Genomic DNA, 16325 nt, shown 5'->3' with positions numbered 1-16325 from the left:
TTTGTCACCTTCTACTATGTACTCAGAAAAAATATAAACCTAATTGGGTAAAGCAATTTAGAGTTATTAGTGAGGAGTCCATAATTAAAGTGTTTTTCCATAATTAAAGTGCTGCTTGTTATGTGTATTTTTATTTGCTGCACTGTTATCACCTACATGTATATGCAGTATACAAGAAATGTCAATGTCAATGGTTTCTGGTTAGTAAGATCCATACTTCTCAAAGTCAAGAGTGTTGCAGGTAAAATTTGTCTGATGCAGGTAATTTTAAATGTATATTATTTATAATATGCAGAAAAAAAATTTGAGCCCTGAAAGCTGTTGACAAAATGGACAATGATGGTTAAAGTGGTGTGTACAATGTACATGTATGCCAGAAGTCTGAAACTACACAATGTATACAACTATACAATGTTTAGTATCTATCTTTCTGTTTCCCTATAATATGAAGTACAAAACTATCCATGTGTTCAGATTCCAAATTATATTTATTTGACACAAGACTTTCCCAACATTTCTTGTCCATGTTTAAAATTATCTGCAATTATACAATCGTGACTTCAATTCTGAAATTCGGGAAACAAATTCCAGCATATACATGAATAGATTTTTCAAGTACCTACCATTAAAACATTAAAAACAAACAATTTCTGCTATGCATTGCTTTCTTCCATCTTGTCAACTCTGTTGTTATTTCCATTTTCTATAATTACATATATCATAATTATGACTTTATTTTTTTTGTGCATGTGGAAGTGTTTGGTGACAGTGGAACATTGAACTTCAAAATGAAAAAGTTTATCACCAATGCTATGGGACAAAGCAAATTCAGTGTTCGATTACTGTAAGTTACAATAATTAGATAACAGCGATTTCTTGATACTGGTTAACAATTCTATTTCACAACCAAAGGGATTTGTCTGTCCAAGTCTGTCAGAGAAATTCTGACATTTTACTTCCAACTGCTACATGTAGGTGGCGCTTTTGTGAGATGCATGCAGTCCCAAAAGGGGACTAAGCTTGTAGTTGTATACCAATGTGTTTTCAAATGTTATGCAACTGGCAAAATTCTGATCTAACGTTGACCAAAAATCTAACGAAAAATCCAGGTTTCGAAGGATGTAGTCGTATTACCCAGAAGTACACATGTAGGTACTAGGTTAGGACTACCAAAATATTGGTACAACAAAAATCCCTTAGGTTGTGTGTTATCTATGTAATAACCTGGCGAAACCACTTGTATTAATGAATGTTGATTTCTTTACAAGTTTCTGTCTTGTTAATCTTGTGTCTTAACCATATATGACTATAGAATTTTGTGTCAAATTGCTCCTGCCATCTTCTTAAGCCACATAATTCAATGCAAATTAAAGTGACCAGGCCAAGAAAATTAAAAGAGGGGCAGCAGATATTGAGGTAAAACAGGTGCTGAGAAGACGAAGGAGCGATGAATTACAAAACACCTGAAGCTGCTTTGTACAAGACATTGACTGAGTTTGTGAAAAGAAAATGATCCTTAATCTTAAATTGTATCCAAGACAAGGTCTGGACTGGTTGAATTCAAATTGCTGAAATTTGTGAAGACAGTATGATACTGGCTTGAAATGTATACATATATTTTCCTTCACCAAGGTTCTAAACCAACTTTCTAAATTCATTGTACTCCCATAACCAATTCCTCAATTTCCAAATTCCTTACACTTGTAGAAATGGCAGAAACCCTTCAGTGTTCAGTGTAACACTACTTCCAAAAGGCACAAAGCTACTTTCTCTTTTCCAAATGTCAAATTAACTTTCAAAAATCCACTTTCCATTACATGTACTTTCCTCTCATAACTTTGATTATCCAGCACTTTGTCTATTGTCAAACTCTTTAGTAACCAATCATTATCTATTTAGCCTCTATGTATATATGTATATAACTATAGATGGATACATACACTTTCTGCAAAAATAACTTCTTATTCCACATCTCTTTCAACATTGCCCTGATCATTTTGTCTAAGACAAGGATTAGGCCACACCAATGCAATTTGTCCTCAGATGTAAAAAGAAAAATGCTGAAGTAGATCATCACGACGTACTCAACAGGGTCTGAGAGCATTGGTTTGTTCCATACACAAGTTTTAGAATGAATGTGAACTATGACAAAAAAATTCCTACACATTTGCTATATCGACATTTTGTGGTTTATTCTAATTCTTAAGTAAAGATACTTTAATTGAATCAATAAGAGGGACTAATTATGTACCCTGTATGGACAACTTTTCGAATTTTAGTGTAAACGTGTTACTGTGAGAGTGTAAATACCAGCATAATTCACAAGGCTGCCAAGTGGTATTTTGAGTAATTCCTTGAGGTGTAAATCTAGCTATAACACTTTAAAATGCTCTCATCTCCAAGCTAAGGACATGGTGTGACCTCACAAAGGAACGTTGTATGGAAAAGGCAGGCGAACTCTGGGAAAGTTTTGGACAGTTGAACATGAGATCTTGGACAAACTAAGGAATATTTGGAGACGACAGTTTGGGTGAAATGTTTCTCAACAATGCTCATGGCTCAAGTGACGATTCTGTGATTGGCAAGAACTTCTCGTATGGAGTACATGTACAGTGACCCCTTTGTTGTTTATATTTGATTTCTGTAACCCATGGGCTGCCAAAAATTCCCATTGTGAGTTAGTTTTTAAAGCTGCATTGTCCCTTATTTGACTTGAAAGTTAGAAGGGCTGAAAGAGAGGGAATCAAAACAACAACCTGTTCAGATCAGCTCGTGTCAACTTTTGTTTTAGTTTTCGAATCGCCCAGAACTGCTGAGACACATACATAATATCTTTGACACTCAGAACACAGTATCTTGCCACATGTTATGTAGAAACAACGTTCACTTGACAGCTAGCGACATCTTGTCTTGCCTTAGGAGCACAAGGTCCTGTTTAGGCTCCCGCCGCCCGCTCTCCTTCGCGTACAAGGCCGATCGCTGCTGATTGGTGATCAGGTGTTTGAACAGCTCGTACACGGACCACGAGATGGCGGTGGCCGGCATCTGGAACACGACTCTCGCCCGCACCCCCTTGAAGTATGCGAAGAAGCCCCCCACGCGATAAACCGTTCTGAAGGCATCCACCATCCCCGAGATTGCAGCTTTCTTATTGCGTACTCTCTTCTCCTGCGTGTTCAACAGCGTTTTGCAAACGTCCAATGGGGTGGTGACTGCGGCGGCGACCGCGCCCGCCATCGCCCCCGACACGAGATGCGTCTCCGGGTTGTACTCGTGTGACGGGTTGAAAGTCTCTTGCATGAACTCGTACACCATGAAGTGGATGCTTTGAAAGGGGAGGTTCATTGTCAATTGTGTGGTGAAGCTCCTGTAGAACGCCCCCACCCCTTCAGTCCGTAGAACAGTCCGGAAGCAGTCTATTGCACCTTTGTACGGACTTCCGTACATCTGCAGTCTCTGTTTCACAACTGTACAGCGGCGGGTAGATATCACGTCAAGGCACAATCCAGAATTCCACAGCAAGCATAACACAGGATGAAAGACAAGAAGAAAATGTGCCCGTTAGTGTTATTATCTCAACCTTCATGTTACAGTAGTTAACTTACAGTCAAAACTGGTGGGCCAACCACCAACAAAGCAAGATTTCTACAGACACTTACAAGGGAGACATTCAGTAAAAAACTGAGCACAGGAAACATGCCTTCACAACTGGTAAAACTCTAGCGAAGTGTGTCTGTAAGTAACTGTAGAAAAATCCTTGAAATTCGAGACATTCCTCAGCAAAAATAACTGAAGGGAGAAGTTTCAACATTCCAAGCAGTGATGCTAACATTTCGTTGGCAAGTAAAAAATCTAGTATTTTTACTATAAGGACCAGATGACCTACCGTCTACTGGGTTCATGGAAGCATCATGGAACACTGTTGCTATACACCCTGCCGCACCTGGAAAAAAGACAAAACGAGAGGAAAACAAACTGCTTCCCATAAAAGAACTCCGGACTGAAGTAGTTTAAGCAGCAATTTTGTCATAAGATTTTTAATTTGAAATAAGGCAATGGTGTGATCATTATTATTTATCTCTGCATATTCTGTATAGTACTGTAAATCACTTTATGTTTGCTGTAGCAAAAGAACGCGGTCTGAGAAAAATGGACACGTTTGTGGAACTATACGTCCGCAGTGGCGGCAGGTGCTGTGGTAATGATAAGTTCACAGTACAGAAGTGACTGCAAAAAAATGTGAATATAAAAATTACAGCCCATAACAGGCAAACTGACAGGTAATTCTTCCTTCTGTGATTGACTCCTGGAACAAACCCAGAGCATATGCCTGGGAACTATCCATAACCTCAGCATGGAGTGAAATACAAATAGATTATGCTCATTACATCTGTAATTCCATAATAAATTGGACAAAATTAAGAAATTACAAAATTACAAAAGATAGATATTTCATGTAGGTATGTGAGTTCTAAATCTAATTTTTTGAGGTCTCATCAAGTCCTATCCACATACCAAATATCATAAAGATTCATCTTCAACTTCTCGAGTCATGCTTTTCACAAACAGATACACAGACACATGCACCCAAAAACAGATCTTGCTTCGGAAAGGTAACTTTAAAGATCAAGTTGTGGAAATGCCCTGTTAACATGCAATGGCACACTAATTCTAACAAAGAATACAGCTATGTGATTCGCAACACTTAGACATACACTACACAAGTTCAGCGGTCAAAGTAATGTTTAGAAGCATGTGTACATAGACCCGATTTACACGGGGCAAAAAAATTGTTTCTCCTGCGTCGAATGATGTGCTCCGATAGATGTTTTGAATGCGTAAACAAGCGCACCAACGATGCATGGTGACGTATGTTGATTTTCGTGTGGTGCGTCCAGATTTGCCACAGGAAATCAACGTGCGGCGCTGTGCAGCAGTTTTGGGTAAAAAATCTGTCATACCGCGCATCGATCTTGGTAGGGCACATGTATTCATTGTGCCATGTAAATTGGGCCATAGCCATCCCTGTCAGAGTTATAATATGTATGACATTACATAAACCCTTAACCACTCATTCATCCATACCAAGTACAAACATTGCTACCGTTGGCGATGGGGTAGTGTCCAGGCTCCATCCCACGACTGTTGCCACCTAAAGTCTTTTTCATCTGCTCGTAGCAGGAGAAGTACAGCGCGTGGGCCGGTCCCGCTCCGGCCGCCACGACGCTCACCCCGCGCACCGGTCTCAGCAGCCCCTCCTGCCGGATGATGGTTTTGAAGGCGTGCGCGATACTACGGTATCTCGCGCCGGGCTCGGGGATGATGCTCTGCATACGCGTCTGAAATGTTAAACAAATAACAACCGCAGTCAAGGACCCATGTATACAATGCAGTCAATACACTGTGGATGGTTGGGTGAGCGGCAGATTCAGTTGTTTTTACTTCAACCTAATTTCACAGTAGGAGAGGAAATATTTTAAGTGTTTTAGGTGCTTTAAGTTCACAGTTAAAACAATTCTGTAATACAGCAGTAATACAATGGAAACACATATTTACACTAACAGTGTCATTACTTCACAGCGAAGAGATCACCACCAGTAAATAATTAAACCACTGCAAAGTTAGTAACATGTCAACATTGACAGTATTTTGTGCATGTACAGTGACCTCCCTTTTTACCGATATCCTACACCCCTTACGCTGACTACAAAGCAATGTATGTTCAACAGCTTGCATCATTGCAGATCCAAGTGTACTTAAAGTCGGACACAACGACTTGCCTGCACCTTGTTACCATGGCATAAATAATGGCATTTCAATACTTAACTGGTTGAGACTAATACAAATACATTCTTGCTTGTGGAACTGCAAGACTTAGATCACGTACGGACTTCCATATGGCCTAGGCTAGAAATCTTTTTTTCCCATTACCTGCAACATTACATGTACTGTACTAGCAAACTTTTTTTTCTCTACAAAGTAGTACAAATTGCAGGTGAGGTGGGTATTTTGAGACCTGACTTAGAATTGTAATTCAAGGTATTTAATTCAATCTAATTTATGGATCAAATAAGTAATACATGGATCAACAAACCAATCAGATTTTTAGAAACCAGATTCCGCAAGAGTACCGGATCTGCACTCAAATAACTTCTTCAACTTGAGCTAACAAGTTCCTTAGCAACTAATTATAAAGATTGTAGAGAAGAGGAGAAGGGATTTACTTTTTTCTATGTCCTTCACACTTGAATCCTTCACATGAAACTAGTCAGGGCTCCAAAATCATTTTTGGGAATACCAAGCGCACTGGTACGCCCAGTCTAAAAAAATTGGGTGCAAAAAATTTATTTGGGTACACCATACAAAATACAGTAGAATTGCATATGCACAGTTTTATAAGTATCAAAAAAACAAAGATTTTGTCATTTTTCTGACTTTGTTTTTAATTAAGAATTTTTGTATACTAGTAAACATATACGGTATACACCTACGAAAATATTTTAGTGCATCGGTGCACTCACAGAAATAAATTGGGTGCACAGTTCCAATTTTTCGAGCCCTGCTAGTGGTAGGTATCAGTACGTTTTAAATCCACCCCTGCCTCAAACTAATACACATCTCATCAACCTGCAAAGAGTGGTCTTTCACAGTAGGACTTGAATTGGAAGGACTTCAAGAAGTGTGAACAATTTGCTTTCTTGGACCTGAGCCATGGAACTAGTACTAAGTTACACAGCAGTCAGCTAGTTCTTTTCAGAAGACTTGAAGCCAACGCTTGTTCAAGTGTCCGTCCTTGGGTCCCTGCATGGAATTTTGCTAATCAGGAGGCATGAAAAGTTCAAATCATTCTGTCCTCCTTGATGAACAAAAATCGAAACATAGAAATACTTTTAACAGGTTGTCAAAACCACCACGAAACTTTCAGAACATTAAGATGATGAATTTGAGCCTCAAAATGTGGGAGGTAGCATTTCAGAAGTTCACTAAGTTCAAAATTTTGCCGAAGAGCTGGAACCAGACCACCCAGATTTCTTGCAGCTTCTGTACTTAACACAGAGTTTCTCTCTCGGCTATTCCGAGATCAGGGTGCGCCAAAGGGTTGCACTTGGGCCAATTTTTCAAGTTTTATATTTTTCTACTTTCAGTGCAGAAAATCGCTCTAGAGGTGTTGCCATACATTGCACTTTTTAAATTTTTGGATAGAGACGTTCAGTTCAAAAGTTGTGCTCTTCCAAACTTTAGCCCACTCATTTCAGATGTGGCCGGCAACGGACACTACAGCTAAGCTGTAGTGTCCGTTGCCGGCCACATCTGGCCGCTCAAGTACATGACAAGAACACCAAATCTTGCAAGACCTGTCATTAAGGGGTTGACAAAATGCTACAGAAATAACATAAATGACAAAATTACTTCAAAATTGCAACAAAATGTAATTAATGTACCTATATGGTATACTTGGCAACGGACACTACATGGCAACGGACACTACACCCTTGAGGTTTTTTGACATTATTTTATATAATTACAGCAATAGACTGAAATAGCTACTGTGTTTTAAGTCAGCATCTTCAGCTGTTCCAAAACCTGAAATCATATGCACCCACAGCTTTTCTATTTTAAGTTATTACCGAGCAACGGACACTACACATTTTCTCGGACAAAAAAGACAGGTAACTGTAAGCCATCAGCCATATTAACCCAAAGGACAAGCAACATAAAAACACATGTTTTGTGTCATATATGGATGTACCTTGCATAACATGCAAAATGGCCAGTTCTATCACCATCCTTTTTAGTACAGGGAGATAAGTTAATTGCAATGTGTTAATTTATGAATTTTACATAACGTGTACAACATATTGATAAATGCGCTCTAGAAAAGAGAAATTTCCAATCATCATCAGGTTTTTTGCAAAACATATCAGACTGAGCATGTCTGAACATATTGCAAATCTTTTCATTCCATTTTTTTGTTCCCAAATTACTTAAAAGCATAATTCAAAAACTGGCATTTTTCAAGTGCAACAGCATAACGTAGATTTTATGCCAATTTCTGGTCTTAAATTGGCCATAGCATAAGTTTTAAACATCTTAACACCAAATCTCTTCCTGATTGTCTGGAAAATAACTGTACTAGTATAACAAGTTTGATAAATGTCAACAGAATGCGATAAATACAGAGTAAGATTGACATAACGATGCACGATGCCATTGGCGCACCCTGATCTCGGAATAGCCGTCTGTTAAAATGAGAGTATGGAGAAACATTTAGAACTGCAGAGTTGCCTGAAATGTCGTCCTTCACTTACATGTTACACACCCAGGATGGGCTATGCTTGCTTTCCTTGGTTTTGGTTAATCTTTAATGATTTGTTTTAGCTTAAGCACTTGTTTCTTTCTCACCCCACCCATGTTTGTACGTGTTTACACGTATAGGTATAATAGAATCACTCGACCACAACGCAGCCCAAAAGTCTCATGGCTGAGAGATTATTTGTAAAAAGTATTTAATTTCATTGCAAGCTTACTTGTTTCCATTACTGTAACAGTATTAATAGTACTAAATTTATGATTCATATATCATTAACGTTACCATCATGGTAGATATATATTATATGTAAGTCAAACAGGAAATCAGTGATATACTGATAACATGTAAATACAGCTGAACTGTCTCACAAATGGATCACAACGTCAGAAGAAGATTTGAGTGAGAACTTTGCCACATATTAACATCTAACATAAGAATCATACAAGCTGCTTGATGTCTTGCAAGTCTTGACCTCAATAGGGTCACCACATTGTGATTTTGCATTTGCTATATTATCATGCTGTTTGGTAGTGGTGGTAAGCTAAAAAAAAATTCCAGAACCTGACACTATCAAAGTTGGTCAGGAGAGTAGAGAGTGCATTCATTTAACTTCAATCTAAGTATCTAGGAAGTATCTAGTTTTCAGCATACAACAAAATTATATCATGGCCCAAGGAAACTCAACATGTAGGTTTTATATACAAAGTCATGTATTTTTGGCACGTGAAAAAAGGCCAAGGCCTCTAAGATGTGAACTGCACGCGTCAAACATAATTTTGAAGGTGGGCGGGTCTCTGAGATCCTGAAACGTGTTTTGTTTGGGGGGAGGGGGGTTCACCTTTGACACTGAGCATGCGCACACATATTAGCGTACCACCTTATATAGTTGTTGGTTTTATGAGTTTTCCCCTTGAAAAAACAAGCCGAGTTGAATGGGGCTACAGCTGCTTGTAACTTCAAACAACTTCAAAACGATCTGATGACACGCAGAGACTTGGCAACTGAGATGTGGTATTCGAGAAGGATAATTTTGAATCTCTCATGGTTGTGCTATAATATTTGCGAGCTGGACTACCATGGTTTTGATCAAAGATAGACGCATGTCCATCAAAATATATTATTGTTAAATTTACACACATACCAAAGAATGTTGGCAGTAACTTCAGGAACTTTCGTAAGAGTGTTAGGTAACTACCAATTCTATATTTATCAATGTTTGAGCAGAGGGGTGTGTGCGATGGTCTAACCTTGACAGAATCCACGGGGTACATTATGCAATGTTCGGCCATGCCTGCCAGCGCGCCAGCTCCAAGATGCGCCGCCAAGCTGCTCTCCTTCGGCAAGCTCTCGTACGGGTCGTCCGCGTCCATCCTCGCCGCTGCAGGGAGTCGGTCTCGTGGGTGATCTACCCCGCAGCACCTGGGTACAAATGTCAGCTGAGAAACCGAGGGGAAGAGAGAGGAGTACAGGACGACTCCTCACTACCCCACCACCGCCGCCATGCTCGCCATGCCAATGCAGCCGGAAAGTCATCTCCACCAATCACATCACTGGAAACAGTCATGTGACGGAAAAAGGGAGCTTATGGACCCGTCCATTTGAGTTGTGCGGGGGGTACTCGACATATGAAACGGAAAAGGAGTCGGTTCTGTGGGGTAAAAAATACAATTTGCATGAAAAAAGTAACTATCAAGGAAATCTTTTGTCATAGATAATCAAGAAATGAAGGTAGAAATGGAAGCTGAAGTGATCCTTCTTTATTTGAGGTTGATTAGTTTTAATTAGTTCCCCGACTGGTCAAAGGCAGCGCGGACCAGTTTTTTTTCGAATGGAATAATCTTATTTAGGGCAGGAAGAATGACGAAGCTAAAACTTGGTGTTACCAAGAACTTGTCACGCGTATTGGAAATCGTGAACAGCGCGTTATCGCGTTAACAATAGCAGTACGTGTGTGAAAAGAAATTACACAGTTTAGGAAAGATCCCAACAATCAGTCAACAAATAGATAAATAAATAAACTTTATTGTAAAGCAACTTAGCGGATATAATCAACGTTAACTGTTATATTGCTAAAATTATGTTGGCTTTCTCCAATATGTGTGGGACAAACTGTTAAAGGAAATTTATATCTTTAAGGTAACATTTTCTTCAACGTCTTGGAATGGCTAATACGTTATATAACGACCTTTTTCGTCGTTTCTGGCAAGTCTATCAAAGACTTAAGAAAGGTCGCCAGCGGGCCGGCAACTGAGCTGTCGGATGACTGTCAAGTGTGGCCCCTTACTGACCCTTGCGCCTTCAAGGTAACGGCTCGACTGAGTCTAGTCACGTAAGGTTCAAGGAATTCAGACAGTCCGTGCGAGGAGAATAATAAGTATATGTAGTCTAGATCTACAACGTTACAATATATATTTAGTTCAATTTAAAGAAAAATCCTTCGGTTAGGTTCTTTTTCACCCCTCGAAAATAAACGCACAGTAGTGGTGCATGTGCAAGAATTTAACAAAGCAACGTCACATAGCGGCTATAACATAAGGCAAATATTTTGCACCTTCAATTTTTACCGTCTTTTTCAGAACCCAAAATAGTCCCATGATGATGAGGTGCCAATTGCTCAGCACCTGCTATATACCTAAAAAAAGTGGCTCTCGCTAATCGTGTATGCATATGCCACCATATCTTGGCACGTCGGCACAAGACATCAAATTTCAAATGAAACTAAATTAAACGATGTTATTTACTGATTCATACTAAATAACATAATCTACATTTTTTGTTTAATTCTATTCCTGTACGTGTACATCGGACATTACGCATTTGATATTTTGTCTCGTGTAGCCATTATTACTATATGTCCAGTGGTGACGTTAATATCAGCTATTTCGCTTGGGTGCGTCACCACTATGTGTTATTTTCTTTTGAAATGTTGAAATAAAAAAAAATGTCTGCAGCCGTGAAACATTACATATTAAAGGGTCAGAAACTAATGAACGACTTGTCAACAGGTCAGTATGTGTTGCTTTCTGACCCTACAGTAAGAATCCCTATATGATATACTTCGACAGTGTTACAATATGTGGTGCCTGTCGCCCTATGGTACCGATCAATGCTGTACTAGGGACCAGTAGTACCTGCGTTGACGATCCGCACATTGCGTCACGTGTAAACGCTCGGGAAGGAAGTGACGTACGACGTGTGACAGCCGGTTGTTGACCTGGAAGTACTGTATGAGGTCACCAGTACTGGTTGGACAGGTAAATGGTATCAAACATGGACAGGTACTAGTGCATATGGCGCCGCCCTGACGACTTGAAATGGAATCACCGTGATGGCTTTTGATGATGAGCTGCGCGCGGCAGTATTTATGATACTAATAGTTTACCGTGCACTCGGAACCAGCGTAGAAAGAACGTGCAGTTGCATTTTTAGTCAAGTTACAGCTGCATGTACCCACCTTGCTTCTAGAGTCGTAGGACTATATAGTCATAGCTTTCAGAGTTCACTGGCTTACAACTACGCAAGATTCAGGTCGCGTGTGTTAAATCATTACATGTGACAGTTATACCAATAGTACGTCCCGGACAAAATGGCAGACAACAACTTGTCATCAGAAGAGGTTTGTGGTATTGCCAATACTCAACGATAAGTTATTATGTTAGTCCACGCATTGAGTGACCCTCCCCTTTTATCAACATGTTTTGATCTTGAACTGCATGCATGGTGGCGCTCTTGCCATGTAATGTCATTGGTTCGTATCAATCAAAAGTAAAATAGCGCAGTATTTGCGACCAAGTATCAATTACTCCTGTGTAATTCTTTTAGAGTTTATTTGAATATCCATCAGCGGTGAATGTTTAAAATGATTGTTCGAGCTCTGCTCAACTAACAGAAAATGCAGAAAACTAAAAAATGGAATGTTAATCTTTTTTGCTTGTTTTATTATTACAATACATACTTTTACCTTCTAACAAACACAAAAGTAGAGATGCAAAAGTATGGTAGCAAATACGTGATTTTGGTAGTGTCGGTAGAAACCGCTAGGGGGCGAGATCCTTAACGTGGGTTTTTGGACTTTAAATATGACTGGAAAAGCAATTAGCCTCCGGGCAAAGAAAGATAAATTATACCTATTGTCTCCTTTTCACCTATAACTACTTTCTAATTTTTTTTTTTAGTTTCCAGACGTAGTGGAACTGAATGTGGGCGGGACACACTTCACCACCTGCCTGACGACCCTGAGGAAGTACCCAGAGTCCATGCTAGCCACCATGTTCAGCGGGAGGCACCGGCTAGCCCGCGACAAGGACGGGCGCTACTTCATCGACAGGGACGGAACCTACTTCAAATTCGTCCTTGATTTCCTCAGAACGGACGATCTACCCGACATACCGCCAGACTCTCTGAGCCAGGCGTACAACGAAGCTCAATTCTACGGACTAGAACCCTTGATGGTTCGACTGGCAAACACCCCCACATTGTCAGCTCAAAAACTTAGACAGGACTACTTAAAAACTTTCGACGACTTTGAAATCTTACTGGAGTCGCTTGTCGAAGAAGCGAGGAAGCCCTTGTCGAAATGTCCCTACAGAACAACGTCGGTTAAGATAGGTCTGAGCGGAATTATGTTACAGCGTAATTTTAAAGAGAACGAATACCCCACGGGAGAAGGGCATAACTGTTACGTGACTCAGAAAGCGTTTTGTATATTCCATCCTCTGCACACCAGTAAGAAAGCGGAGGTGGACGTGTTTATGGAGTGCCTGACGTTGGAGCTGAGTAGTCGGGGGTTCAGTGCGCGTGGCGCCGAGAACAGCCCGCCGCAGTGCCCCTGGTGCACAAAATGGCTGCACGAAGTGGTCTTCACTTGGTGGTGACTGCGTGTGGACCATATAAGTTTTACGGTTTTCGAAATTTGGATGGAACGGAAAAAAGTTTTATTCATTACGGAATTAGACAAACCGTGTATTATACAGCCCCAAGTGTTAATACATCTACAGCTGCCGAAAGAAGCGAGAAGAAAATGAAATTGTACATAGCCTAGTCTAACCAGTAGTTTACATTAGTACACATTAGTGAGATATCCCTGTGCTTTGTACATGACCTGTACTTAGCTTGTAAGACCACAAATGTACAATAAAGGTCTTTCATTCATATTTTGGATCGCTACTTTTTAAGATATCACAATACCTTCCCACACTCCGGAAATATGCTCGATCCATTCATCCATCCATCTATCCATCCATCCATCCACATCCGCCCATCCATCTATCTCTCCATCCACCCATACATCTATTCACCCATCCATTCGCCCATTCATGCATGCGTGTATCTCGCCGTCAGTCAATCAGTCAATCCGGATCAAACAATCAGCCAAGAAACCAACCAACCATTGAACAGAACCTGTCCCACTAATGCCGTTAATTTATTCATCAAGATGAATCACATTACGCCATGAATCGGTCTCCAGGGTAGAAAATGGCTCACGCCAATCCTAATGTTGTCCATTTTCTGTGAAAGCGGGAGTGTTGCACGCCGTACATTAGGGCTGCGGACCGGTACACTGTACCGGTCCAATACCGTAAAAATCGTTTCGGTACAGGTCCAAAATACCGGATCATGAAGTAACGAGTATATACCGAAATAGCTAGTTTACACCATGTATATGACTAAAGATAGGTAAATCCTACCACAAAGGCGAAAAATTAGCACTGGAAAAGACGTAAACACCGTCGATTGATTTGAGATCCTCAGTCTCACGAGACATCGCGAGAGTGTGGCTGATCCAGGGTTGTGATTGGAAGATACTGACAAGTTGTCAACACTTTATTATTGTTTGTGTCATGATTGAAAAAGTGAAGAACACGTGTTAATTTGTCAAATTGTTCAGGTACAGGTACAGGTCCGGACCTGTACCTAAACCTCTGTACCGGTACCTGTACCTGTACCTGATGTTGCGTTTAGGTACGCAGCCCTACCGTACATCAGTGTAACCTGGTTTACTTGCACCATCATGCCTCCCCGTGGGCTAAATGTAATTACACTATAATGTCATCATACGAGTAAGGACTTTGCACACAAAGGGCACCACCGGCTTACGAAAAAGGGCTAGGCTATGTGGGGCATGTACTAAATGATTTGTCCTCTACTACGAATCCTAGCAAATCAATGATATAGCTGCTGGTGAAATTGTAATCAACGTTTACTCTGATGTTTTCGCTGGGTACGTATGCTGACACTGAATTTTTTTTTCAAACCTGGGGATTTTTTAGCCTCTAACTAGCTTCGAAGCTTCATCTACAGATACTACAGATCAATATTATTATTTTCAAGACGTTGCTGAAAGTCACACCCATATGCATTGCATAAGACTCTCCCAACTACCAACCTCTGGCTCTCACTTCTAAATAATTTGCATTGTAACAAATATGAAGTCACTAAAACTCCCTTTTTATAATTAGCTCGCTAAAGCGCTCGCTGAAGCAAGATTCATGTGGCTCAATATCTGAGCGCTCCAGATCACATTGAAACCGGCTCGATCCCAAACCGCCTCGGGAGGTCGAATCGTTTAGAATCGGCATCAACGCATTCCGACTTCAATCTGAAGTCACTCACTCACTCACTCACTCACTCACTCACTCACTCACTCACTCACTCACTCACTCACTCACTCACTCACTCACTCACTCACTCACTCACTCACTCACTCACTCACTCACTCACTCACTCACTCACTCACTCACTCACTCACTCACTCACTCAAAGTCCTGAGTCGGTACTTCGTCCAACGAGAAGCCACGCCTCCTCACTTCTCCATCCACCTTGAGCTCGCGTTATACTAGTATACCTGCACGTAGCGCCGCCTGTCTGCTTTGGAAAAAATTGCAGTAGTCAATTGACCAATAACACCCGGCAGGTCGTTGACCTTGTCGGACTGCAGACGAACCGCACCGACCGACCGGCCAAACTGAACACGCGTAAATGACGTCAAGCAAACTTACATAATCTTCAGAATTGTATTTAATAATGGCTTTTAGAGGTCCACTCCTACGGGTTTCGTCTAGCATATGTACGCATTAGCACCATGACAACATCGATGCACCTGTTTAAAAACGCATTATGCTATATGAAAAAGAGTGGGACTCTATAAAAGGTTAGATCAAGGACATTATACACAGGTATAATGTCCTTGGTTAGATTGTAAGAAGTCCAAATAATGTTAGCAGAAAACGTTGAAAATCTTCTCCTTGAATTCAACGGCATCCAATGCAATTCCAGGTTGGCAAAACTGGATGATTCTGAATACAATGAATAAGGCGTATGAAATTGACACATACTGCCCCACATTCATAGCACGTTTTCATCAGTAATCCATACTTCGGGTGTTTCTTTAATACAAGCACACAAACAAGCCACATTTTTTGCTCCATGCGTGTCGATATACATTAGAATAGTGTTGTTTCAACTTGTACAAATGTATGATGTAGAATGTTGACTTAAAATCTGTTTTTCAAGTCCTGAAAACTGCATTGGGCACCTTTAGTATCATCATGGAGGTAGTGTCTTTTAACTCCATGGTGTCATTTTCTCCATTGATCAATCAAATGATATGACCGAACATGATATTTTTCAGATCAGAATTTGCTTTTGTTCTTCTGTAGTGTTAGATCTATACCGGCCACCAAGTTGTGGAAAACAAAATCCACATCTAAGCAGAAATGAACCCCCTATGTTAATATAACTTATAAAATATGCAGTCATATCGCCTCTCGATCGTTGGGGACATGGTGGACCATGGTATACCGGTAGCTAGTTTTGTGTCTTTATCCTCCCGGTAAACGGATGTTATGAATACCCGGTTGAGTTGCGTTTCTCTCAAAGCATCTGTCCTGTGTCGTGTGTCCTCTAGGCTCTAAGACTATGCACACTCCTTTGTGTACATATCCCTGTGACACTTCTTCCAGGCTTGGCGAAAAATGATACTTCCACTTTCCCATTTAGGCAAATAAGAATAACG

At 40.4% G+C, this 16325-nt stretch overlaps 2 protein-coding genes across 2 annotated transcripts; one reads left to right on the top strand and one right to left on the bottom strand.

The window, feature by feature from the left end:
• Nucleotides 1-469: 469 nt before the first annotated feature.
• Nucleotides 470-9848, bottom strand: LOC109482910 (mitoferrin-2-like). Its single transcript, XM_019785799.1, has 4 exons — nucleotides 9559-9848; nucleotides 5105-5339; nucleotides 3887-3943; nucleotides 470-3467 (listed from the first exon to the last, which is right to left on the bottom strand). The coding sequence occupies exons 1-4, from the start codon at nucleotides 9679-9681 to the stop codon at nucleotides 2884-2886; spliced, it is 999 nt and encodes a 332-aa protein (XP_019641358.1). The 5' UTR covers nucleotides 9682-9848; the 3' UTR covers nucleotides 470-2883.
• A 1919-nt stretch (nucleotides 9849-11767) lies between these two features.
• LOC109482933 (BTB/POZ domain-containing protein KCTD7-like) lies at nucleotides 11768-13511 on the top strand. Its single transcript, XM_019785831.1, has 2 exons — nucleotides 11768-11927; nucleotides 12487-13511. Exons 1-2 carry the CDS (start codon nucleotides 11898-11900, stop codon nucleotides 13183-13185), a joined length of 729 nt encoding a protein of 242 aa, XP_019641390.1. The 5' UTR covers nucleotides 11768-11897; the 3' UTR covers nucleotides 13186-13511.
• The last annotated feature ends 2814 nt before the right edge of the window (nucleotides 13512-16325 follow it).

The sequence above is a fragment of the Branchiostoma belcheri genome, unplaced genomic scaffold (assembly GCF_001625305.1).
Source record: "Branchiostoma belcheri isolate BF01 breed outbred unplaced genomic scaffold, Haploidv18h27 scaffold61, whole genome shotgun sequence".
Lineage (NCBI taxonomy): Eukaryota > Metazoa > Chordata > Leptocardii > Amphioxiformes > Branchiostomatidae > Branchiostoma > Branchiostoma belcheri.
This window is presented reverse-complemented; position numbering and strand designations above follow the sequence as displayed.

Coding starts and splice junctions, on each gene's coding strand:
- LOC109482910 (XM_019785799.1), bottom strand. CDS start 9,681: ATGGACGCGGACGACCCGTACGAGAGCTTGCCGAAGGAGAGCAGCTTG. Junction 5,340..9,558: donor ACCCCGTGGATTCTGTCAAG/GTTAGACCATCG, acceptor TTAACATTTCAG/ACGCGTATGCAGAGCATCAT. Junction 3,944..5,104: donor ACACTACCCCATCGCCAACG/GTAGCAATGTTT, acceptor TCTTTTTTCCAG/GTGCGGCAGGGTGTATAGCA.
- LOC109482933 (XM_019785831.1), top strand. CDS start 11,898: ATGGCAGACAACAACTTGTCATCAGAAGAG. Junction 11,928..12,486: donor ACAACTTGTCATCAGAAGAG/GTTTGTGGTATT, acceptor TTTTTTTTTTAG/TTTCCAGACGTAGTGGAACT.